Source organism: Orussus abietinus, unplaced genomic scaffold (assembly GCF_000612105.2).
Source record: "Orussus abietinus isolate OABI.00-Male unplaced genomic scaffold, Oabi_2.0 scaffold304, whole genome shotgun sequence".
Classification (NCBI taxonomy): Eukaryota; Metazoa; Arthropoda; class Insecta; order Hymenoptera; family Orussidae; genus Orussus; species Orussus abietinus.
In genome coordinates, this window is record NW_019394650.1 from 51,290 (window position 1) to 77,276 (window position 25,987).

The following is a 25,987-nucleotide window of genomic DNA, read 5'->3' on the forward strand; positions in this document are numbered from 1 at the left end:
ACTGCATATATCTAATATCAAAACAAGCAAGGTATCTGCTTGGAAGGATCGATACCAGAAATTACCAATCTAAAAGTGCCAAAATGTTAAAATTATGGAAGAATGATACCCGTAAAGTACAAAACAAAAACTGTTAATCGAAATAAAACTATGAATATGGATCTATTTATCTATCTATCTACCTATCTATCTATCTATTTATTTATCTACCTATATATCTATCTATCTACCTATCTATCTATCTACCTATCTATCTATCTATTTATTTATCTACCTATATATCTATCTATCTACCTATCTATCCATTCTTACATCGTAACAATGGAATAGAACAACTGAGTTGTAAAGGCGTGTGTACTGTCTGCTAAGTTTGAGTAGCTAGCACTTAGAGAGAATTGGGGAAAACTAGCTGATAACTTGCTAAACACTAGACCAAATTTCTATCGAGGTATCTTTCTTTATTCTTTGCAGAACATTTAATTGCACATATTTTGGTAGATGCATATACTTTGGTAATAGCACAAAAAGTGTACTTAATGGGGCATTTAATTTGATAAACCGTGGGGCAAACAAAGCATTTTAGAGAAAAAAGTATTAAATGAACGTTTCCTAATATCCAAGAGAAAGTAGGGAGCTAGTTTAGCCAGCTAGGAGGTGACGCGTGTCGTGAGATACTCAACGTATAGTGCTTGTCTTTACTGAGTAATAAAGCTCTAAAGCAGCCCAGACCTTGGTCATTAACAAGGTAACGGCAGTAGGAAACTTCAGCGCACAAAAAACCACCGGCGGACAACAGGTTCGTAAAGTATTTTACAATTGGACCGTGCATCCAAGATACAGGTTAGAATTCGATAGATAACGGTAACACAAAAGAAAAAATATGTCCAAACCTGTTCCAATCCAAACACACACGTATTGCGAAGTCACAACGGAAAATGACTGAGGCGACAACGGAGCGACCTGTACCCACAGCTGTCGAGCCGACGGTCGATAAGGATGGAATCGAGGTGAATGGGATAACTGGTGCGAAGAGGGAAGCAGTGCTACAAGCAAAAATTATACCCAACTCAGACGCAGTGAAAAGGGTAAGCAAAAACCCGGTAGGCCGCCCAAGCAAAGCCGCCCAGTTTACCAGGGAAAGGATAAACTCCATGAGTGTCTTGGATGATTTTTTAAGGAAAAGAAAAACACATGATGCGGAAAGTGGGGGACCCCTGTGCTAGACGCCGAAAGCCCTTTCAAAAGAAACGGCCTTACCCCAAGGTCACCGACAAAGGAAAGAGACTCACCGAACTAGGCTAAAGTCCTGTCAAACCAAATTAACCATCTTATGGAAGGAATTTGTGCCCTCAGAAAGGAAAACAACGACAAGCTGGATAACCTCACGTCTGAGATTAGAGGTATTAAGGCAGCCACGAAGTCGAATCTTTAAAGCCTAAGAAATGAAATTCTGGAGGAAACCGCAAAACTGAACTCCTGCTGGAACGATCTGAGCCGCAGAGTGAAAACCCTGGAGAAACAATCGAAAGATGACGAATTAGCGGCAGAGATCATGTGCATTACTAGAAGGATAGAGAAAGTGGAGGAGAGGGCGGATACGGAAAATACTATGAGAGCTCTCTCTGAATTTAAGGATAAGGTGAAGTCCCTAGAAAAGATAATGAATACTCAAGAGAGAGAAATAAGGAGAAGAAATCTGATAGTCAAGGGACTTCGCCTAAAGGAGCAAAATTTTAAGGGGCAAATAGAAGAATTCCTTCAAGATACCTTCAACTACGACGGAGGTGTGGAAGATGCCAGACGGCTAGGACCTGGAGGAAACCCTGTGAAAGTCATCCTCCCGTCGGTGGAAGTTAAGGAGGGCATCATAAGGTCCAAAGGAGCGAAACTAAGGGAAGATCCATTTACCTGGAGGAGGATTATACCCAAAAAGATAGAAGCACGGCATTTAAACGGAGGGAAATCGCCAGAATAGAAAGAGCTAAGGGCGCTAAAACAGCCGTTAAGGGAGGCTACATCTGTATCGACAACGTCTGGTGGCGTTGGAATGAAGAGACTGGGCACTTAGAGAAAACGAGCAAAACAACATACAAGGGCCCTCAATAATAACCAAGTCCCTTGCAAGCTGTCCCTAGAACTCAAGAAAACGCACTTCCCGAAGATGTGACGCAACAGCGACAGAGTTCGGAGATACGACCGTCCAAGCCAAACCTAGCTTCCGGACCAACCGGAGCGACGGTCTGTGCCCAGGGAACCGTAACCAGGCCAAAAAACCGAAAAACTTCAAAAAATGCAACGAGCAGGCTGTACTGAAAATCATCTTCTGGAATGCGCAAGGAAGCAGGAACCTGTGGCGTAGCAACGTACACAAACAAGCGGACATAGCCTGCATATCGGAAACATGGTTGTCACAAAAACCAACCAACACGGCAGGCTCGTGGAAAAATCATATAATTTTCTGGGCAAACGTAATAAAGGACAAGACCAAAGGGCGGGCCAGTGGCGGCTTAGAAACTATGATACAGAACGAAGCGGCTCGGGCAGAAGTAATAGGGCAATCGGACTGGTGGATCTTTGTCAGGCTACAGCGAAACACTTCAGTACTTATTATAGGATTAGTATACTTCACCCCCCGTCTCAGCTTATTCATGATGCTTAAGCTCTTTAGGAACTCCATTACTGACATACAGCAATGTTACGAACACGCATTAATAGTCATTGGGGGGATTTTTACTGCAAAGTGGAGAATTTAAATTCTATCTCGGGGGAACCTATTACCTCTTCAAACCTTTATGAGTTTAGAACCACAAATGATACAGTTATTAACTCGCGGGGAAGGGAACTGGCGGAATTCATGGAGAGCGAGGGCTTCGTGTTACTAAATGGAAGATGCCACAGCGATAGGCCGGCGAAAATAACGTTTTGCAGCGGAGTGGGCTCAAGTGTTATCGACTTGGTCTTTGTAAATTCAATCACCATTACTATAATTGAAAATCTATATGTAATGAACATGGTAACACTGTCCGATCACTTCCCTGTTAGCCTAGATCTTAAAGTCGTCGGTTCGGAACGGGTACGCGAAGCGGTTAACTCTGAAAGTATGCTGCAAGGAACAAAAAGGCTCAAATGGAATCCGGCTGCTAGAGAGCAATTTAAGTGTTCTATGGAATACTCCGCTCACATTCAAGTAAATTTTGATTCAAGTAGCATGGAAGAAATATCGTCCAGACTAGTTGAGGCAATAACTTTGACAGTGAGCGCATGTGAGATGACTCACTGGAACCGCGGGAATCTGAGAAAAATCAGGAAGGACAGGTGGGTTGACAAAGATTGTTGAAGAGCAATGACGGAATTAGGTCACACACTGAAAAAATGCAGAGATTCGAAGTTCCAAGCCGAAGATAAAACAAACTATATAAATGCGAAGAAGCGATACAGAAACCTTACGCGAACGAAAAAGAAAACCTATGAGCGGAATATAACAGACCGACTAACAAACGTTTTCAATGTCCCTGATTTTCGGCCACAATAAGATCTCTCACGGTCAAACCAGATTGCGACAGCCCTGTAGATGGTAACATGTGGAGGAGATTCTACGAGAGCACTTTCCCTTCGAAAATGATAGACAATACGACCTTCTTTGGTGTCGCGCACCCAATTTTGGACTCGGAAATTACGTGGGAAGAGTTGAATAAGGCTAAGAAAAACCTCAAAGAAATAAAACTCCAAGCAAGGACCAAGTAACAAACGAGTTTTTGAAAGCCCTGCCCGACAACTGGCTCCTATACTTATTGGCGTTTTTTTAATAAAGTCCTGAGGGAGGAAAAAGTACCAAAAAGATGGACGGAAATAGTCAACATCATGATATATAAGAAAGGGGACAAAACAGATCCACTGAACTATAGGGGAATTGCTCTCGTGAACTCCATCCCCAAGTTATTCACAAGCATTATTAAAACGCGATTACAAACATGGGCAGAGAACCTTAAAATTATCCCGAAGAGTCAAGCGGGCTTCAGAGCGGGTAAAAGCTGTGTTGACAATCTATTCATCCTGCAATCGGTGCTTCACCTCAGGACAAGGCACAGAGGTGCTGAGGCTTTTGTCGCTTTCGTTGATTTTCATTTTTGGAAATCGAGATCACGGAAGGTGTTCTCCAGGGAGAGATATTAAGTCTACTACTTTTCACTCTATTTTTGTATGACATAGAAACGTACTTTAGGCGCAGTGGTCATGTGGGATTAAGTATAGACGGAAATACGGATGTTTTACTCCTGGCGTACGCTGATGATCTCGCCATCCTTGCTTACTCCCCTGTCGATATGTGGAAGAAACTGAAAAACTTAGAAGTATACTGTAAGGAGAACGGTCTAACAGTAAATGAGAACAAAACAAAAATTTTGAGGTGCAAGAAAAACGGAAAGTGGAAAAAATTAGAAAACAAATTCAAGTTTAACTCGAAGGAGTTGGAACTGGTAAAATGTAACACTTATTTGGACGTTCCTATCGCAGCCTCAACTTTAGGCTTGAAGGCGGCAACTCATGCATTAACCAAGGCAAAGATAGCGACGGAAGTGGTGTTAACGAGGTTACGGAGAGGAAAAGTGAATTCCATAAACCCTTTCGAAAAAATGTTTGATGCGGTTATAGAGCCAACCCTACTATATGCGGCGATCATATGGAGCCTGAGATATCTGGACCTGATTGAAAAAGCCCAACAAGATTACTTTAAGCGTGCCCTTCATGTCCGGAGAAACTGTGCATCCCTCGAAATAAGAATTGAGTTGGGCAGAGTAAAAATTGCCTATAAAGTACTTGGTCTGGCGTACTCCTGGGTTATTAGGGTACTGGAATTAGAGGAAGAGAGATGGCCACGAAAATGCCTTGTAAGGCAGATCGGAATGCATAAAACAAGAGTAACTGAGCCAAAGTACAACTGGTTCTCGCAATTCTTTTCTTTTATCGAAAATGCAAACTTGATCTCCCTGCAGAACGTTTCCAAACCCATGCCGTGGAAAGCTAATAAATGCGAATTTCTAAACTGGTACCGGTTAACTCTTTCGTTACCTTGGACGAGATATCTCGCGACCCAATACTGGCCGATTAACGCTTTTGACGAGATATCTCGTGACCCGGTAGTAGCCGATTAACGCTTTTGACGAGATATCTCGCGACCCGATACTGACCGATCAACGCTTTTGACGAGATATCTCGCGACCTGGTAGTAGCCGATCAACGCTTTTGACGAGATATCTCGCGACCCAATACTGGCCGATCAACGCTTTTGACGAGATATCTCGCGATCCGGTAGTAGCGGATTAACTAGATTATCGTCAAGAGCGTTAATCGGCTACTACCGGATCGCGAGATATCTCGTCAAAAGCGTTGATCGGCCAGTATCGGGTCACGAGATATCTCGTCAAAAGCGTTAATCGGCCAGTATTGGGTTGCGAGATATCTCGTCCAAGGTAACGAAAGGGTTAAACTGATAGAAACAGACATCATACAATACCGCACATCGTCCTCGATGAATTTTAAATTAGAAATAAATAATAGCGCGAACCCAGCGGAATATTTTCGTTACTCAATGCCGTTTAAAATGATCAGGGTATGGGCACAGCTGAGACTCTCCACTGTTTATATCTGCGGAATTTACATAGGAAATAATTTATATAAATTACCGGATCAGCTCTGTCTGATCTGTAACAAGAAAGCGAAGGATACGATAATTCATTTTCTTTTGGACTGCCCAACGCTAAAGTTTCTTAGAAGTCATTATTTGCCCCGACGTTTCCACGGCACAGATGCAGTCAGCAATAGCGAGAAGGACCACAAAAGTACTCTATTCTCGAAAAACAATAGGAAAACCGTGAAAGCAATGTTCTACTATATAGCCGCAGCCTGTAAATTAAGGTCGTTTTGTCTCTGCGAATAGCAGGCGTTTTAACTATTATACCCGTTACAAGAAGGAAACCATTTTTCTACAAACTTAGTCCCCCTTGTCACCAGAATGTACTTTCTTCAGGGACAGTAAAGCATTCATTTATTCATTCATTCAAAGAGGAAGTATAATGGTAATGTTCATTATTTATTTCGCTCAAATGACCTTGAAAATTAACTTCAAATATTATCATTACACTTCCCCCTTGATATCAAGCAACTTTTATTTGACACTTTCTTTTCTAAAATGCTTTATTCGCCGTGTAGGATGGTGTTTTAAGTTAAATGCCTCACCCGGTATAGTAAATTCACAGTGGTGAAATTAAGTAAAATTAGTCACTGAATTTTAATGAGACCATGAGTTTTACCTGATAAATAAATGCAATACTATACATTCACACAATTCAAAAAACAATCATACCTGCTGTGTTTAATTTTGTCAGGTTGCGGTCTAGGCGCTGGGGTCGGTGATCTGGTTTGAAATTGCCAAGAAACAAGACTACTATGTGAAATTCCGCTATCGGAAAGGCAGTGTAAATCTCTTTCTTGTTCTGCCGCAATTTCCCTCTCCAGTTGTACTAGCCCCGGAGGTTCTACGGAATATCTTGCAGCAAATCTGGCAACTTCCAGCAAACAAAGTATTACGTTTCTGGGCTGACCGTGAAGCACTGAAAAATGTTAAGAGTAATTAGAAATCACTGGACGGTATTAATATTATAAATCATAGAATTCGCATATGAGAAGACTGATATTAATTGTGCCTGTACTTAAATGATCTACATTTTTAAGACATTTTTATTTTTATTACAGGAATTAAGGTGAAGTGAAACACCCTTCAAATCAGTCGATTCGAATACAACACTTTTTTTTAAGGGTATTAGACCAAACTGTCCGAAACCTTGACACATCACTCCTGATCATCTAAGAATTGTCCTGAGACGTTCAAAATTTGGATTTTTAACAAAATTTTTTAACTCAGCCCAGACCAGAACCAAAATGGCGTCGAGCTCTCATATTTCGATCGATATACAATTATCGAAGGCTCCGATATGAGAATCGAAAGGGTCAGGACAATTTGACGACAATTTAGAACACTCTGGTAATCGATAAACTCGCATTTGAACGGGATAAGGGCAAAGATAGAGTTGTATGCGCTTCTATGCTAAAACGATGGTAATACGGGGTCTCGGAGTGAAAATTTAATTGACCTGGAATTCACAGATGGCGCAGGGGGTCCCTGTGCAGTCAATTGGGGCCCCAGAAAGCTTGAATCCAGAGGATTTCTGAAGTTTTACTTCGATTTCTTGATATTTATTGTACGAAAACGACAGGTGGAGTATGCCATTTAATTCAATACCCAATATAATTCTACCCAGCTGTCAATATAAAATTGAACGTCGGCAACGTAGGCATTTAGAAAAATCTTCTTTATCGACGTTGATCAAGTTCCTCGACGTGTTTCACTTCACCTTAACAACTTGCGCTATAAAGACGTGCCACGCATGTCGAGATGCTTATGTTCCAAAACTGCCAGCGACATGTATACAACGTCGTTGGGCATTTGTCGCAGGAACAAAATCGACGTGTCCGGCACGTCGGCTAACAGTTGGATCGTTCATTATTCGAGCTACAGTTCCAGATTGCACGACATCGCGTAGCGTCATCGATATCTTGGAAATATTTCAGAATCGATAGGGTATGTTGTACGGATGTTATACCGCACGTTATATTGTAGAGCGCGGCACGGCAACCGAAAATTAAATCGTAGCTCAAGTGGTTAAGACACGCAAAGCTGTACTTCAATTTAAAGGATAGGACAAGGGAACTTCACACTTTTCAGAAATAAAGATTCGATATTGCGGGAAAGTTGAATTTCGAAAATCTAATCGGAAACACGGTCGAAAGTCGGAATTCGTCCCGATTTTAGCCTGTCGAGGAAATATGAAATATTAAATTATTACGATCGTAGAGTCTCGGGAAAATATAGATTTTTCGCACCGCGGCACTCGCTCTACGTTACGCGGTGTGGATACGGGCCGTTCGGCCCCAAGGGAGAAGGAGAGGAAGTGCACGCACGCAACGGTTGATGAGGACGGCCCTCTAGCCGCCTCACGGCTTCCTCGCCCGTTGATCCGTCAACTTGAAGTTTTCTGAGATACTGGCCGGAAAGCCAGTTACTTTCTAATGCTACTCTTGGACTTCACTTTTGGGAGGAACTAGGATACGCGAGTCCCGCGTTATCCAATTCGGGCCGGCGCACAGTGGGCCAGAATCCCAAAATCCTGTCCAAAACTCGAAAAACCAAGTTCGTTATATTCTGTTTTAATTCACATAGTTTTGTAAAACAGGGTTCCCTGCGTGTAATACTGGAACTACAGCTACCTAGGTTTTATACCTGCCGTTCTACCTCAGTTAGAACTTGGCCACCATCAAGTGCGTAACGGTACGTGAATCGGTCCCGAAATACTAAACGTTCATGTGTTGTGAATGTTTGTTGTCGCAGGGTGTGGTTTTGACTAAAAAAATAGAGGCTACTCCTGAAAGTATGTAAAATATTATTTAGACATTCAAATTCAATTTTTTTTATATCTTATTATGGTAAATAAATATTCACTCTGCGCTTGTAATACAATCGCACGTGCTAAGGTAGCGAAACAAAAGTAGGAAATAGTTTGTATCTAAAGAGATCTAACTCTAATTTACAATTTAACATGTAGGAGATGTTAGTGGAATAAGAAATTCATAAAAATTAGGAGCTAGAAACTGCTTATTTCAGTGAAATATGCAAAAATAGAAACGCGCGTCCAGTAGAGCGTTCTCGGAGCAATTCTAACTGTACCTGCGTCAAAGCAGGTATTCATTCTCGATATAATAGCAAGTCCTAATCAAAGGGGAAAATATATATATCTGGTTTACACTATTGACCAGTGGAAGGGGAAATATAGGGGGTCCCAATTTTTCGTGAAATATATTTTTTTACTTTATAATAGTTGAACCGTTTTGTAGTCATTTAATCACAAGTTTTTGTTTTGATTTTCAGAGTCACGTACCACGGAACATACATGTGCATACAAGGATTGTTTCAATGCGGTACAGGGGAAACTGAGTTTAGATTTAAACGAGCTGCTTACATTGCTAGAAGAGCATATTAAGAATTGTTTGACTGAAAACACAAAAAACCGATTAAAAAAATTCCTTTCATACATGAAAAATAAATGGCAAGAATCACGTCGAATGACGAACCAATTTTTAAATAAAAATGAAAATTGGTTAAAAACTTCTATGACTGTTGAGGTGAATATATTTTCTTCTGAGTTTTTATTGCTATCTTTGTTTTTATCAATTTTTAAAATCTTTCGTTTGTTACGAGGTTACCCGATTTTTCTTTAAAATAGAGAGGCGTGCATTACATTAAGTATGAGCCAGCTACCGGAAGTTAAACATCGAATCCAAAGCAACGATAATATCATCTGATTAAAGCGGAAAAATAACAACGAGTGGAGCAATTATCGAGGAATGTTTTGGCTTATTCGCACGCCTTCCGCACCGAACTGTACTCTGGACCAAGACACGGGGCCTACTCATCCGTCAACACAGTGACTTCCTGAGCACGTCCGATCAAGCCCCTAACAACAAAATCCAAAAACAAGGAAATTGGACCCTGTCCTAACGAACATCTCAAGGATGAGATCTCGTATAAAAACGGCACCGAAAAGAGCACGAGGCAGTTTAAAAGTTCATTCTCAAAGATTCAGTCTGAGGGGAAAGTCTGAGACGATCAGTCAGTCCACACTCTGTGTGACTGGGGTTCTCTGAAGAGCTGACCGTACTGTAGTAACAGCTGTGCGTTTCGGTACTCCGTCATCCACGAGCCAACAGTGAGAAAAACGACGGCGCTGCAATTTCCGGACCAGCGGGAGAATCTTAGGAAGCTCCAACCCTAGGGCACACCCTGGTTTGAAGGCGTTCACGTGCAGTTCATCGCAACCAGTAGGACGTAGGAGAGACGTCACCGGAAGTACAATCCTCTGCGAAGCCAAGGTACAGGTCCTCTTTAAAGAGCTCCACTCTTTCACTTTTGCATCACTCTATTTCGAACCCTATTCCAAATTACTAATCCGCAACAGAATTCGGTAGTCACCTTCCGGTAACGACTACCAAATTCTGACTCCTCACAGTGTAAATCGCAACTCATTAGCTGCCCTTGCTGAGTAAGGCAAAGCGCACCTTGCAAGCAAAGAATCTCACATTAGCGTTCCGCAATTGATACACAGACATATATCGTTACACTTCCGCGAGCCGCTAGCGCGAGGCCTCCAACGTCCTTGTCTCGTCTCGCGATGATCCGCTTAGCGCAGTATATTTTTTGCACACCTTACCCCCATGGACTTTATACCCCTTGCATCATAAATAGAACTGTTTCATTCAATATAAAACGTCGACTTCATTCTCACGAATCCTTAAAACCCTCCTGTGTCTTCATTGCAACTCTCCATCCACCCTTTAGTTAGAGTTTCGCAGTGAATAGAGTTGCGGATTTTTTGACGTTATTCGAGTCATAAATTTCAGTACCGATTTCGAGTAAAGTTTCGCCAACGACTTCACCGTCATTTCCGTTCGCGGGTGAAATTGCGTCTAAGTTCTTTTAGAGTCACTGCGTCATGTGTTCTACTGTTCCTCGCGGACGGAGGGCGAGGAAGCCGCTAGGCGACCACGTGGTGGTCGCCCGCTTCACGTTCCGTTCCACGTGAGGCATAAGTCCTCATGTTTGCACCGCATATCGTTACTTTTGAAAATTGATTTCAGTCGTAGTATTTTGCGTATTTATGTCGGTCTTTAATTCTCTCCAAATTATGGAATCAGCTTGGCTTAGGAATAATTTTCCTGTGCCTTGTGAGGCTAACTGCCTTAATTTCCGTTATCTTTGATTTTCACGATAAATGGTCCCAATTCTCGGTAGATTTCCCTCAAAAGTGAACTAATTTTTATCGTTTATTTAATTGTATTGGGCGCATTATCAGCATTGGATATGTATCCTGTGTTTTCCGTGATTTTATGTGAAATTGTATTTTTCACTGAATATTTCCGATTTCGATACCGACTATCTTCTCTAGTTGAATATAAAGCGGACCTCTTTAGTACTTTGAATGCCACGTGCATTTTATTTGGCTGGTATGTCACCCGAATGTGGGTGACGCGGCAGTCAACTTGTTAAGTGAGCGAGTAATTTCGACGGATTTACGAGAATGAGTTAATCGAGACATCCCTAAAGTTTGGTGAAAGGGTTGGGTTAAGTTCCATGGAAGGGTAATTCGAACCTGCATGTTGAAGGAATTTGTAGAGCAACTACCTTAAATTGAGCCATTTCGCTGATTGTGCGATGTAAGGATCGCGGTCCCTTCGCGATTGATACACTACTGTACTACCGGGAGGGGGAGCCCCTGATAGTGGGGACTAAGTAATCATATTAGCGAAATTGCTTAAATTTCTCTCTCTTGCCTGATAGATCACCGATCGCTCGACCAGCTGACCCTGCGCCGTGACCCGACGCCGGAGCCGAACATGAATATCGCGAGGACAAATTCGAGAGAAGTCCAACATCCAGCCCAGCGAGTCTGGAATCCAGGCCGACTAATCTGGAGCCACCAAGGTCCGCCACCTTCACGACACCGTTCGACCGATTGGCAAGCCCCGTATACGCTCGAGCAATCCTGGCCGCGTCTCCCCCGACCGACAGGCCACGTTTTATTATCAATTGTTACGTGGCGGCCGAGCGGATGCGAGGCCGGGGTAATTTAGATGTCGATTAACCAAATCTTGCGCGTAACGATTATTTTAAGTTTGTGAGGGGATTGGTCCGAGCGGCTAGATCAATTCCTCTGGTGGGATCTAGGGGAGTGAGGAATAAAAAGGGGTGCGAACGAATGGCAATGTGGCTAGTGTAGTGAGATAGTTTGTATTTATTCGTCCGTGAGGTCTGAACTATAATCAGCTGGGAGGGCACCCGAGGTGCCTTGACCTAATTCCTCTAGGTTAGTATACTTCCGCCTCGCGGCGGTTCAGGTGTCGCGAAAGCGCGCTTTAGCGGCGGCAGGTTACTGGACGCCGGAGTGCTGATGCGGGAATTTCTTACTGTTTTAATGGCGGTCTACGCGTGATTCCGTTTCGCGATGCTGAGATTCGAGCTCAGCTGTTTAATGGAAGTCAATGGATCTTTATCTATCCGGTTATCCGGAGCAAGGCATGGAAATCGCGATAATGGTTAGAATTCGGTTTTGGTCGAAGATGAAGGGGTAGTAAATAAACTAGAATGAAAATGAGGATGAGTCGAGCTTGCGGAGGATCCTCTACCTGGCTTGTTCAGCGGCCGTAATCGGTGACAGTCTCTTTTGATCGACCCAGTCGGATGACTGTGCGTGAACACCTTCATCCCGTAACGTGCCCTAGGGTTGGAGGTCTCCTAGAAGCCTCCCGTCCAGCGAAACTCGCAATGCCGACGTCTGGTCCTGACTCGGTGGTTGGATCGCTGGAGTACCGGATAGCGCTACTGCAGCACGCAGGATAGTGATCCTTGGTAGGGAGTCCGGCGGTCTCGGTCTCTGATTCGCTAGGAACGGAGTACCGGGAACCAGGAGCTCCTCTCGAAGTTTTGATGATACTTGACTGACGTGTAGCGTAAGAACTGACACTGACTTATGACAAATTGACTAATGACTTCCCGTCTTGATCAGACTGCTGGTTTTATTACCAGGATGTTCCAATTGGTGGGGGTTTCCTAGGGCCCAGGTGAGGGTAGCGTTCCTGAGTCGTCCTGATGCATTGCGGAATCATCAGGTTGTTCGCCCCGGGTCGGTCGATAACTTTTGGAGCCGTTTGGCCGATGATCCGTTGGATCCTTTCGCAAGAGTTTCCTAATCGCGTTTCCGTATTCGAATTTCCATGGCTAGCTCCGGTGATTGGAAAATAGGGTTTTTCCCTACGTTAGGGTACGGAAGGTGCCTATGTAACACAATAAATAGATTAGACTCGTCATCGTGCGTTGATAAGTTTCCAACATCCGTGAAAACATTACAGCGAGAAGGTTAATTCGAGTCATTTTTGAGTGTATGTTAGAGCCCACCTTTTAAGAGTTTTGCTAGAGGCAAAATAATATTGAGAGAGAGAGCACTCTTGAGAATTTTTTCTGTGATTATTATTGGAATAATTTTGATGATCATTATCGTGAGAATAATGTTCATTAGAATAGTGCAAAAGCGATAGTGATGTAATGTTTCTAGAGAATCATTTAGAAAATTTGTTCGAACCCACCGGCTGAAAGGTTCTTCTAGAACGAGGATAATTTAGCTTAACCCTTTCGCTACGACAGCTGACTATAGTCACTCGCCACAAAACGCCACTTATACCTGATGGGTGACTATAGTCACCGGCCACAAAACGCCAACTTCATACGAAGTGAAGCGCGCAATGGTAACACTTTTGTCGCGGTACCCCGTTCTACGGGAGGGATTCCGCGGCGAGGCCCGCGAAAAGGTTAAATAAGTTTCGAAATTTCTAAAGGAGAAATGAGCCGCTCAGTGCACACATCGACTAACCCCACTTTTTGAAAAATCTTAAATTTTGGTGTCAAAGCACTTGGTACAGTCATAACTTTTTATATTTATAATATCTTTCCTGATTAATAGAGATTAACACCGTTAAACGGCAAAATTTGTTTAGGCATTGAATAATAAGTAATTGATTTCAGAAGCCATTCTGATTAACTCCATCCTCTAATGTAAATCGTAGACGAATACCTGGCAGTATGGTATTATTGGATTATCTGTTGCGGCCGTACATCGACGCTTTTTTTTTTAAACAGCCGAAGATGCTTTTCCCCTTTCAACAATATGAGTAATAAAATCGCATCAGCAAACAGATAGAAGGAAGCGCAATGCAGACGGTAGTTAGTATAACAGTGATCTCTCCCGCTGAATGTTACTGTATACTTCACCAATATTACACGGACTACATATTTTTTGGTCTTTTCAACATTACTCCCTGATTGTTTTTAAAGAACTAAATATTATACCGTTATAATCAAGATGAGTGAAACTAATAACAATGTGGATGTGGAAAGCAGTGATGATTCTTCAATACGATTTATCAGCAGAAAGTCTGGGGCAAGAAGACGTTTATCGTGTTTCTCGAATTCATCTGATTGCAACGGTACAAATTCCCCAACAAACACATCGATTTGGAGGAAAAGAAGTCGTAATCCTGATAAATGGGCACGAAATTTACAAAAGCATAACGGAACAAAAGGTTTGGCATACAGGAATAGGGGAGAAAATTTAATACCTGCAAAAACATCTGTCGATATAAAATGCAGACGATTATTTTTTGGCTATTCTTTCTTATTAATTTTATATACCGTTAGATGAAAACTATAACTGTATTTATGTATTCTACATTATATATTTGAAGTTATATTATAATAGGAATTTTAAAAAAGAATCTACGTTACTTCATCGCATTTCTCAACTTTTTGTTTTATGGAGTTAATCAATGTGTGCTCAAATGTCTATGTAATTTTCTGTTGACGTCATTTCTAGAATAACTTCAAGAAAGGAATATTGATGCATTTTTGGAACAAGTAATTTAGTCGAAATTTTGGAGATTACTTGAACCATCGGATTTTGAGTTCATTTTTGACAGATTAATATTATTTCTACGTTTTTCCCTAGAATGTTTTCCTCGATCTTATGGTTCTTTTGGAGAATAATAACTTCTAGAATATTCTGGACGAGTAATTTTGAACGTGTTCCCTGGCGCGAAACTTAGATCTTTTCTTGAACACAACCAAATTTTCTCAGTGAAGCACCCTAAGGTTATCTTGGCCAGATGCCCCAAAGGGAGAACCGTTAACTTATTGTAATGTTCTCTAATTATTCTAGCACCATTTTTGTTCGATACTTCTGGCGCATGATTTTCTGTTAACGCGTTTACTCATCGTAATTCCAATAATTTCAACTTTCATTCCAACTATATTTTTGCGATCTTCGAGTGTCTAATGATTCATTTCAATCTTCATTTTTGTCACTTCCTCTTTCCTAAACTCGGCGTTTTCCCTAATTATCTAATGTAAACTTTCCTCATTGTAATTTTCTCTGAAACACTCTCGCTTCTCAAACGAATCTGTCCTATGTTGAATTATGGTATATAGGACAGGCTCCTTTCGAATTCTCTTCAACTCATTTTTCTTATTAAAATCTTGCCTCTTTTCATTTGGCGTTTGAGTAATTATTTTCGGTTAGGTGCGTCCCTAATTCTAGTCCCTAATTTTCTGAAAAAAATTAATAGTGCTGAATTTGATGAATTGAGTTAATTTTTTAGATTCTGCATAACACAGTATTACCTCGCCCTTTCCGAACATTGGTGCGTACACTCTAAGCTAGCTGGCCGCGCCGTGCCGATCGCTTCGACGACGGACCGCTCAAGAGAAGTTCTTTTGAGTTTAAGAGCCGAGTTTTTAGTGATTTTGGGTTTGTTTTGAGTATTGGCCTCCGAGGAGGCCTGGCGCCCAAACTGTTGCGTTTCCTGGTGGGACTTGTGTTTCCTGGTTGAAGTTGTGACGTCTTGGTGGAGGTCTGGTTATCCTGGTGGATGTTGGGTTCTTGGCTATTTTGATAATCTGTCGGACGGTCGAGCAAAGGTGATGCGCAAACGTCGAGGCGCAGCGGGCCTCGACCGCGATTAATTCTTTATCCCTTCGTCGCGTCACAACATATATTGGGTTGTTCGGAAAGTAATTTCGTTTTTCCCAACACAGGACCTAATTTTTTTTTTCACGGCCAACTTCACACTTAAGCCGCATAATCATTATATGTTTTGACAGCTGATCTAGCAAGGCTTGTTTGTGAAAAAGTTTGATTGATTCTACGCAGTAGTTTTTGGTTGGTACCCTTTCAAATATGGAAAGTGAAAAGCGGCATTTTCGGCATGTTTTACTTTTTTACTATCGAAAAGGTAAAAATGCCGTTCAAGCAAGAAAAAAATTATCCGACGTGTATGGAGAAGATGTATTGACGAAACGCCAGGGTCAAAACTGGTTTGCAAAATTTCAATCCGGCAATTTTTATATCGAAGATGCCCCACGTTCTGGAAGGCCACTTAAAGCTGATGAAAACACGATAAAGGCATTATTTGATGCAAACCGGCGAATAACAACTCGTGAAATCGCTGAGAGATTAAATTTATCGAATCCGACCGTTCATGATCATTTGAAACGCCTAGGTTTAATCTCAAAGCTCGACATATGGATTCCTCGTGTTCTTGCGAAAAGAAATTTGTGTCATCGCATTGACGTCTGTGATTTGCTTCTCAAACGTCAAGACGCATCATCCCTGAAGACGAGAAATGGGTTGTCTACGACAATGTTACCCGCAAGAGGTTATGGAGTAAAGAAGATGAACCGGCTCAAAGAACTTCGAAAGCCGAAATTCATCAAAAAAAGGTGATGGTATCTGTTTGGTAGGATTTCAAAGGAATCGTTTTTTTTGAGATTCTACCGAACAACACAACGACCAATTCTGAAGTGTACTGTCACCAGCTGGACAAATTGAATGATTTACTTAAACGGAAGAGACCAGCATTGATAAATAGAAAAGGTGTAGGGTTTCGCCAAGATAATGCGAGACCTCATACAAGTTTCTTAACTCGCCAAAAGCTTCTACAGCTTGGATGGGATATACTGCCACACCCACCATATTCTCCAGATCTGGCACCTTCTGATTATTACTTGTTCTGGCCTCTACAAAATTTTTTAGACGGTAAAACCTTTCCTTCAAATGAGGAGGTCAAAAATCACCTGAATCAGTTTTTTGACAGCAAAAACCAAACATTTTATGAGCGTGGAATCATGCTACTGCCAGAAAGATGGCAAAAGGTATTGGACCAGAATGGACAATATATAATTCAATCAAATATTTATTCGCTATAAAAAAATCGTCGTTCATTTTCATAAAAAAAAAACCGAAATTACTTTCCGAACAACCCAATATAAAATCTGGACGTCGTGTCCGTTTTGCGTGAGGGCCGGCGGTGTACTGCTCTACTTCCGCACACGCAACACTAATTCCACACACCACCCACCTTGGGACCTATCTTCTACACTCCCATGATATGAAAGTTTGACCTTTCGGCCAGACGTACAACAAATACCCAATATAAAATACCTCTGGAGCTTACCTAAGTCATCACTTTCAAAAAGTAGATTCTCATGAACACCAAGTCGTCGACAAAACTGTATAAAATTCTCCATGTTATCACGTGAAAAGAAACTTCGGCGTGCTGCTTTTTCCCAGCATCTTCCACGTATCACCGGTATTGGCTGAAAGTAAGAAAACGTACAAACTGTCAATGATACATTTGAGAACGAATGTTTGTTGCAATACATTGTTGGGCTTATTTTAATACTTGCTAAAACAGACTTGCATGTATGTTCAAATTTTATCCGCTTGCTTTAGTACATTATTCAAGCATCGTTTCACAACTAATGTAAGTATAAAACGCATGTACCTAAAATCTAAAAATGCCTAATATTGATCTATAAAGTATACTTTACCCCTACTACAAAGCTAAACATCCCTCTAATATCTGTATTTTATAGGCATAACGTTAGGTTAGCCCCTCGGGAGGCCGCGGGATTTCTCGAGCGGACAAAAGAGCGACGTTTCTTTTCTTAGCGTCGTGTCCCATAATTTTCTGTGCCTGGTAATTTTCTGTCGCACCGTTTTTAGTAGGAGCGCGTAATTCGATGTTTTGTATTGTCTGGCCGAAACCGTTTTTGAGTGTGATAAATTAATCTTTTCTCGCGTAGGTTGTGAAAGGTTTGGGCCTTCGGCGAGAAAAGTTGAGTTTTGAGATATGTTAGATTAAGGTGAAGTGAAACATCCTTCAAATCAGTCGATTCGAATACAACACTTTTTTTTAAGGGTATTAGACCAAACTGTCCGAAACTTTGACACATCACTCCTGATCGAAGGAGTGATCTGAATGTCGCGGTACTCTGTAGGGAAATAACGTAAAGCACACCTTCAGCTCGTTTGATCAAGGGCTTTTGTTTGTTCGGTCGCCTGACTCATTGCCGTTGTATCCTTACAAAACGTTAGGTATCACAATCAAATCGCATATGTGTGGTGTCATGTATAATCATAAAAAATGTGTGCATTCAGGCAGCCTCATCTAATAAACGGATCGGGTTAATAGAACCACAATCATAACGTTAGCAGGCGGTCTTAAGCAAGTTTATCAATATTTCTCGTGGAAATTGAAAAAATAAGTAGTAACATACTCCTTTTACTTTCCCAGCATCGACGGCAGATCTTGCTTTTTCTTGAATGACTCTTGCCAATCGGCAAACCACCACTCCATTGTCCAGCGACTCAAAAAAATTGTCACTTGTTATGTAATCAATATCTGAAAAGCAAATGCAAATATTACAAGTCTTTGAATTTCGGTCATTTCTGTATGCTAAATCGTGATTTACAACTCGAGAAGTTTAACGAAGGTGAGCCATCGATTGGTAACAGATTAGCGAGAAAGTAATATTCAATTAAGAATTATTATTTACTGAATTGAGCTATTAATTACTGAATAATCAGATGAGAGAATGAGATCAGATCAGAGAATGAGAAGAATTATTAATTACTGACAAGGAAACATTCCCAAGTGTCCGCCTTCGATATTATTGAGTTTCATATATGTTGAAGAACACAAAAATCTAAGAGACACGTGTTTCTTTATATCTGCAATGGTCCACATTTAAGGGGTGAAACAACCCCCCAAAGTTTAGCGAGAAACCGGTTTTTTAAATATTTTTCGTAGGAGCAGTGGAGGGATTTCGACGAAACTTGGTATAAACGTATTCTGTATAAGGACGGTGACAACACAATATTGTTCAGCAATGTTGCACCCCCTCAAGGGGATGAACTACCCTTCAGGTGACATTTTTTTGTAATATCCATTAAACAAGCACTCCTACTTAAGTTCCACTTACGCGATGTGATTGCTCGCAAAAAATTAAGAAATACGTGTTTTTTGCTTTTTGCCAATAAACATTTACACATCGGTTGTAACAATGAATGTAGGTGGTATTAGGGTATATCCCGACTACCTTTATTGGGTTATATCGTGACCAATTCATCGTACATAAGTCGTGTCAACGTGGTAATTCTTCAAAATGTCATTGATTTTCATAACATGCAATTATGTATAAATAAATTAAAAAATAGTTTCAGAGGCTAAAATTGTTTCGCAACGGATTCGACGATGCAGTCATCACTCGTTTCCAACTAGTAATATAATCTCCGTGGTGAAACGATAAAATTGGATTTATACTGTTTTTACGAAAAAATAGAGTCAGCGATATTTTGATACCTTAGGTACGAGAATAGTACATTCAAGAAGAGTGTGCGTATAAATATTAATTCTGAAATTAATCAACAGGAAGTTATAAGAGAATATTTTTACATCTTTCTATAAAGCAGGAGATTATTTAATATTACTGATCATATTTATTACAGTAGTGGTATTCTTGGAAAAGGTGCTTTATACAAAATGCTTTTTTGCACCAAGAACACCGTATCATTGCTGCTGCACCACAAACATTACATTTCATACCTGAATAGCTTTCAAAGGCAAAATTAACCGGGTTCGGGAAGTTTTCTAATCTTTCATCGATATTACCACTTTTATACCATGCATATTGAAACAGGCTTGTATATTTAGGAGAAGACAACTGATTATGCACGAGTGATTGCAATTTTATGATATTATTCCGTAAATGAAGGTTAACGTCATAATTATGTAAAAGGACAATATCAGAAAAACGCCTCACAAAATTTTTCCATACTCGAAAACCATAGGCATCTAAAGGTTGGATTCGACCAGTAGTTCCCTTTGGTATCGTCATTGCCACAATGTTTTTGTCGGCAGGTTTCGTTTTTTCAATTGTATCGCTGCAGTGTCCGCTCCAGGAGTCAAGCAGAAGAACGCTTTGTTGACCAATGTTAGGGTAGGGGACATCCTTCAACCACGTTTTAAAATGCTCTAAAATGTTTTAATCGCATTAATCATTACTAGTATATAAGTTAACAAATTGAAGGAATAAGTTCAAGGCGTCTTTACCTGAAGTTAGCTTGCCAGACTTCGAAGCCAAAGAAAAAATATTTTGGGGACGAAACAATGTTTTTCCAACGACCGGTCCGAATTGGCCATTTGCTTCTTTCAACACTACCAACAGCGGTGATAGTAAACGTCCATCACACGAAATTATTGGGTGGATTGTGTAGCTATGTGTTGTCGACGAAATTGATTGGGCAACACATTCCACTTTGTTTTTTCCTTCATATGATAATGTCCGTCCCGAATGAATTTCTAGCTGAAATCCACTTTGGTCGGAATTATACACATTTTCGGCCCCGTACTGCGCTATCAGTGGTCTTACAGTGTCTACAAATTCACTACTTACTTTTTGTCAATTAGCGCCGTCTTCTAATGTCTTCCTTGTAATAAATTTCGTTATTTTTCGGGACACAATACGATGAGCTTTTTTAAAATTATATAACCACTTTGACGACGCTTTAAAACTCATGTCGTTGTTTGTCTGTTCTCTCCATGCTTCTAGAGCCCATTTTTGGATATCTGCGTCATGTACTATAAAACCAGCGTCAATAGCGTTTCGTAATTTGTTCAGCGTGGATGTAGAGACATACAGTAATTTTTCTTTTCGACATCCTCTATTATCCACTTGGTTGGCCGACCTTCTTAATTCACGAGCATCAGAAAGTTTCCTAAATCGTTGTTGGACAGTGGCAAATTTGAGATTGCCGGACTTTCCACTTCTCCAGAATTCTACTGCTCTCTTTTTATAGTCGAAGTTAACCGCTGTGTCTTGGCAAACCGATGAAGACGGTTGTGGCACCGTTTCGTCAGACCACTCTTTTTCATCTTCAACATACTCAACCTCCCATGCTTGAAAAGGTTCTTGAAAATCCAATGTTGAATCTTCAGTATTCTCAAACGAATTAAATTGTAATATACTATCCAAAAGAATCGTTTGAATAGATTCTTTTAACAGTATTTCTTGTCGATTAACTTCCGTTTCCATTAAATACATAGTTTGAAACGTAGCTAACAAAAGGTTGATCACGTTGATAGGATTTATAATCATTACGTACAAATATATCGTAGCACGTCGACAAAATAATTTCACAAGGACGAAGTCCTGATCAGAACTGATCATCATCGAATCCAGTGCAGACTTTATAAGAACGCACGTCGGCGTAGACGATTCCAAATTTGATTTAATTCAACATACTATTCCCGTACCTTAGGTATCGAATATCCCTGACTCTATTTTTTCGTAAAAACAGTGTAAATCCAATTTTATCGTTTCACCACGGAGATTGTGTCACTAGTTGGAAACGAGTGATGACTGCATCGTCGAATCCGTTGCGAAACAATTTTAGCCTCTGAAACTATTTTTTAATTTATTTATACATAATTGCATGTTATGAAAATCAATGACATTTTGAAGAATTACCACGTTGACACGACTTATGTACGATGAATTGGTCACGATATAACCCAATAAAGGTAGTCGGGATATACCCTAATACCACCTACATTCATTGTTACAACCGATGTGTAAATATTTATTGGCAAAAAGCAAAAAACACGTATTTCTTAATTTTTTGCGAGCAATCACATCGCGGAAGTGGAACTTAAGTAGGAGTGCTTGTTTAATGGATATTACAAAAAAATGTCACCGGAAGGGTAGTTCACCCCCTTGAGGGGGTGCAACATTGCTGAACAATATTGTGTTGTCACCGTCCTTATACAGAATACGTTTATATCAAGTTTCGTCGAAATCCCTCCACTGCTCCTACGAAAAATATTTAAAAAACCGACTTTTCGCTAAACTTTGGGGGGTTGTTTCAGCCCTTAAATGTGGACCATTGCAGATATAAAGAAACACGTGTCTCTTAGATTTTTGTGTTCTTCAACATATATGAAACTCAATAAGATCGGAGGCGGACACTTGGGAATGTTTCCTGGTGAGTAATCACAAGTAAAAATTTGCTAATTACTGAATTAATTATTAATCAAAATAAAAAGGACTTTAATTATTCGGTTAATCAGTAATGAAATTGACAAATCGTTTTATTATCCGGTCAATTAGTAATCAAAATAAAAAATTGTTTGATGACTTGATTAATCAATAATTACGATATTAATTTTTTTGAATATTTAATTCGGTTTTCTCGTAGAATGAAATGAAACCTCTAGTCACGATTTCAATATAAGTTGTTTAAAACACTGATCGCTTCTGTCCGTAACGGTTTTTCATTTTCATCCATCACGATTTGAGAATCGTGACGGGTATCTTGAATCTTGAATACGTATCTTGAGAGATAAATCACAATTCTGTAGTTGTTTTCTTGTTATTGAGTTGCCATTCGCGGCTGAATTTCGGGCTTATAATTACTGTTCCTTACACTATGTTCAAATGTAAAAAGCCACAGGACAGAAATTAAACTTCTTTGGACCTACCCTGGCAACTCATGCAGTGGAATATCAGTAAATTAACCGTCTAAATTAAGTCTATAGCTATAGCAAATGTATATCGTCTATCATCCACCTAAAAATATATCTTTAGTAAGTATGTGGATCCATTTTAGGTATATGACTATAGAATATATATTATAAATATCTAAACTATATATATTGTGACGTGGCAAATTGGTAAGCTACCTGGGTGAACCCTGATTTATGTCAAAAATCCAAAAAACCTCGAAGTACATCAAATCACCCTTCGACTCCACCAGGAAATTCTTCAATTTGGGCGCCAGGCCTCCCCGGGGGCAGTACTCAAAAGAAACTCGAGACTAGCAACCCCCAACTCTCCCCTTAATCGAATCTCTTCAAAAAACACCTTCGGTGTAAAAAAAGCTTTGCCAAATACATTTTTATTTCCGACTTCAATTACAAAAATAGCTCAACAATGGAAATCAATTCTCTTTGCCAAATACAATAGTACTTTCATACTATTAAAACTCTAATCAGTTATTTTTCCCAAATGTCATAGTATATTTTGCCCCCACATAATACAAGTACATTACTTACGTGGCGGCCGAGTGGCTAGCGAGGCCGGGGGAATTTTGCAGATTCCTCGGAGCGGTATACTGTTTGTAAAGATATTAACTTGTACGCACGCGTAACCAGTTTATCATTTGAGAGATGTGGAGAGGATAACCCGAGCGGCTAGGTCAACCTCTTTGGTGGGATCGATAGGTTTTTTGGTCCTCAAAGTGTATTGGAAAGTTGCAATGAGGACACAGGAGGGTTTTAAGGTTTCGTGAGAATCAAGTCGTTGTTTTGTATTGAATGAGACAGTTCTATTTATGATGTAAGGGGTACAATGTTCATGGGGGTAAGGGGTGTAAATATGTGCTGCGCTAAGCAGATCGTCGCGAGTCGAGACAAGGACGGTGTAGGCCGCACGCTAGCGCCTCGCAGAAGTGTAATCGAGATACGTCCGCGTATCAATTGCGGAATGCTGACGCGGGATTCTTTGCTTGCAAGGTGCGCTTTGCCTTACTCAGCAAGGGCGGCTAATGAGTTGCGATTCATACTTGAAGAGTTAGAATTTGACAGTTGTTACCGGAAGGTAGATACCGAATTCTATTGCGGGTTAGTAATTTGGAATAGGGTTCGAAATAGAGTGATAAAAGAGTAAGAGTGGAAGAGTGGAACTCTTCGAAGAGGACCTGTACCTTGGCTTCGCAGAGGCCTTTACTTCCGGTGACGTCTCTCCTACGTCCTGCCGGTTGCGATGAACTGCACGTGAACGCCTTCAAACCGGGGCGTGCCCTAGGGTTGGAGCTTCCTAAGATTCTCCCGCTGGTCCGGAATTCGCAGCGCCGTCGTTCTTCTCACTGTTGGCTCGTGGATGTCGGCGTACCGAAACGCACAACTGTTACTACGGTAGGGTCAGCTCTTCGGAGAGCTCCAGCCTCGCTCCGGAGACTGCTCTGTACGCTGTCTTAACCTCTTCTATACTACCGACTGCTGCTTTTCGGTACCACTTTTATACGAGATCTTATCCTTGAGATGCCCGTGAGGATAAGCTCCGGTTTCTTTGTTCTTGGATTTTGTTGTTAGAAGCTTGATCGGAAGTGCTGAGGTAGTCACTATGTTGACGGAAGAGTAGGTCCGTGTTTTGGTCCAGAGTGCAGTTCGATGTGGAGTGCGTGCGAATAAGCCAAAACATTCCTCGATGATTGTTCCACTCGTTGTTATTTTTTCGGTTTAATCGGACGATACTGTCGTTGCTTTGGGTTCGATATTTATCTTCCGGTAACTGACTCATACTTAATAGAATGCGCGCCTCTCTATTTTGAGGAGAATCGGATAGCCTCGTAACAACGAATATAAAAAATTAATAACTAAATGTAAAACGTTTCGTTATTTCATATATCCGAAAGAAGATTATCCATGTGTATAAATATACACACACAATATATTTCTTTGAAAACTTCGCCCCATTATTTATTACTCCGGCCGGACGGACTAACATTCGAGCCTAGCACGAAATTATTCATTCTTATAACACGTATCACAACAGAAGGTGAAAGAGGACGATTGAGAACCATCGCTCTTCGCCTTGATTGGTGCAAGTATGTGGCGGGAAGGCTCGAAGAGTGACGATCTGGGCTGAAGAACGAGCGCGGGCAAGAGGTCGGCGAGCCATGAGCCACGTGGCCACGGGCGGGTCGGGGCAGAGCGGCAAGATCCCCCCACACTGGGAAGCTATTCCTGACACTTCGGGGTACCGGCGATTCATATGTCTGTCTCAGACCGAGGAAAGGAATGGCAAATCAAAACAGCCATCTCTTTCGGACGCACGCTCTCGAGAACAGAAAATGAAGGACAGAGAGTGGGCGTGAGAGAAACGGCCATAGCAGTCGTTGTCGATGGGGGGCGTAGGGACTAACCCCACTGCCTCGAACCCCCGCGGCCGCAGAGCACTCGATTCGCCGATCTCTCGTCCGGGCTCGCTCTGGACTCCATTTTGTCACGCCCTTCTATCAAGAGACCAGGTGCCACGGTGGGCAAATTCAAACGCGCTCTCGCGCTCCTCGATATGCAATGTGTTCTCCTTTACAGGGATCTAGTGCGAATCCGTGCGAGTAATCGACGATGACAATAGTTGCAACAGAAATAATGAAATGACCATTTTCATGAATAAATAAATGCACAGTTTAAGGAATCGGTTATCTTCTCAATTAAATAATGAAATTAATGGAGTATTCACATTTTCACAAGTATTTCTGTATTCATGAAGAACCATTTGTCGCATAAAGAGGAAAAAATGAATGATTCCAAGTTAAGAGAGCGCGAGTATTATTCGGGATATTATTTAAAGCGCCTAGATAAGGAAACTCATTGCAGTGTATTTCGGAGCAATTCGGCCACTTGAAAAGTTTTAACAAACAATAACGCGGTATACCTTTGATATTTGGGTCGTGGAATTATTCGAAAAATTCACAAGGATCCCATTTATTAACGTAGGTCCTCGATTAAATGCATAATCGCGAAGAAGGAGAGCCAGAAATCCGTCCGAAGATCAGCCCGGCCGATCACCGGCGATTCTAGGGTCCACGGGGCGGGGAGACGAGACGCCCACTCTGTGTCCTTCATTTTCCGTTCTCGAGAACGTGCGTCCGAGAGAGATGGCTGTTTTGATTCGCCATCCCTTTCCCCGGTCTGAGACAGACATATGAATCGCCGGTACCCCGAAGTGTCAGGAATGGCTTCCCAGCGGCGGGAGGGATCCTGACACTCTGCCCCGAACCGCCCGCGGCCATGTGGCTCATAGCTCGCCGATCTCTTGCCCGCGCTCGTTCTTCAGCCTAGATCGTCACTCTTCGAGCCTTCCCGCCACATGCTTGCACCAATCAGGGCGAAGAGCGACGGTTCTCAATCGTCCTCCTTCACCCTCCGT

The 25,987-nt window shown here is 41.3% G+C and overlaps 1 protein-coding gene across 3 annotated transcripts in view; it reads right to left on the reverse strand.

Annotated features, from left to right (window-relative positions):
* The window catches only part of LOC105696069 (growth arrest-specific protein 2), a 98,558-nt gene that overhangs the window by 35,967 nt on the left and 36,604 nt on the right, over nucleotides 1-25,987 (reverse strand). For all 3 annotated transcript variants that reach the window (XM_012418235.1, XM_012418234.1, XM_023432936.1), the window contains exons 3-5: nucleotides 18,272-18,396; nucleotides 17,167-17,308; nucleotides 6,362-6,608 (exon numbers count right to left, since the gene is read on the reverse strand). In XM_012418235.1, the coding sequence (XP_012273658.1) occupies nucleotides 6,362-6,608; nucleotides 17,167-17,308; nucleotides 18,272-18,396 (514 nt within the window). The remainder of the gene's footprint in view (nucleotides 1-6,361; nucleotides 6,609-17,166; nucleotides 17,309-18,271; nucleotides 18,397-25,987) is intronic.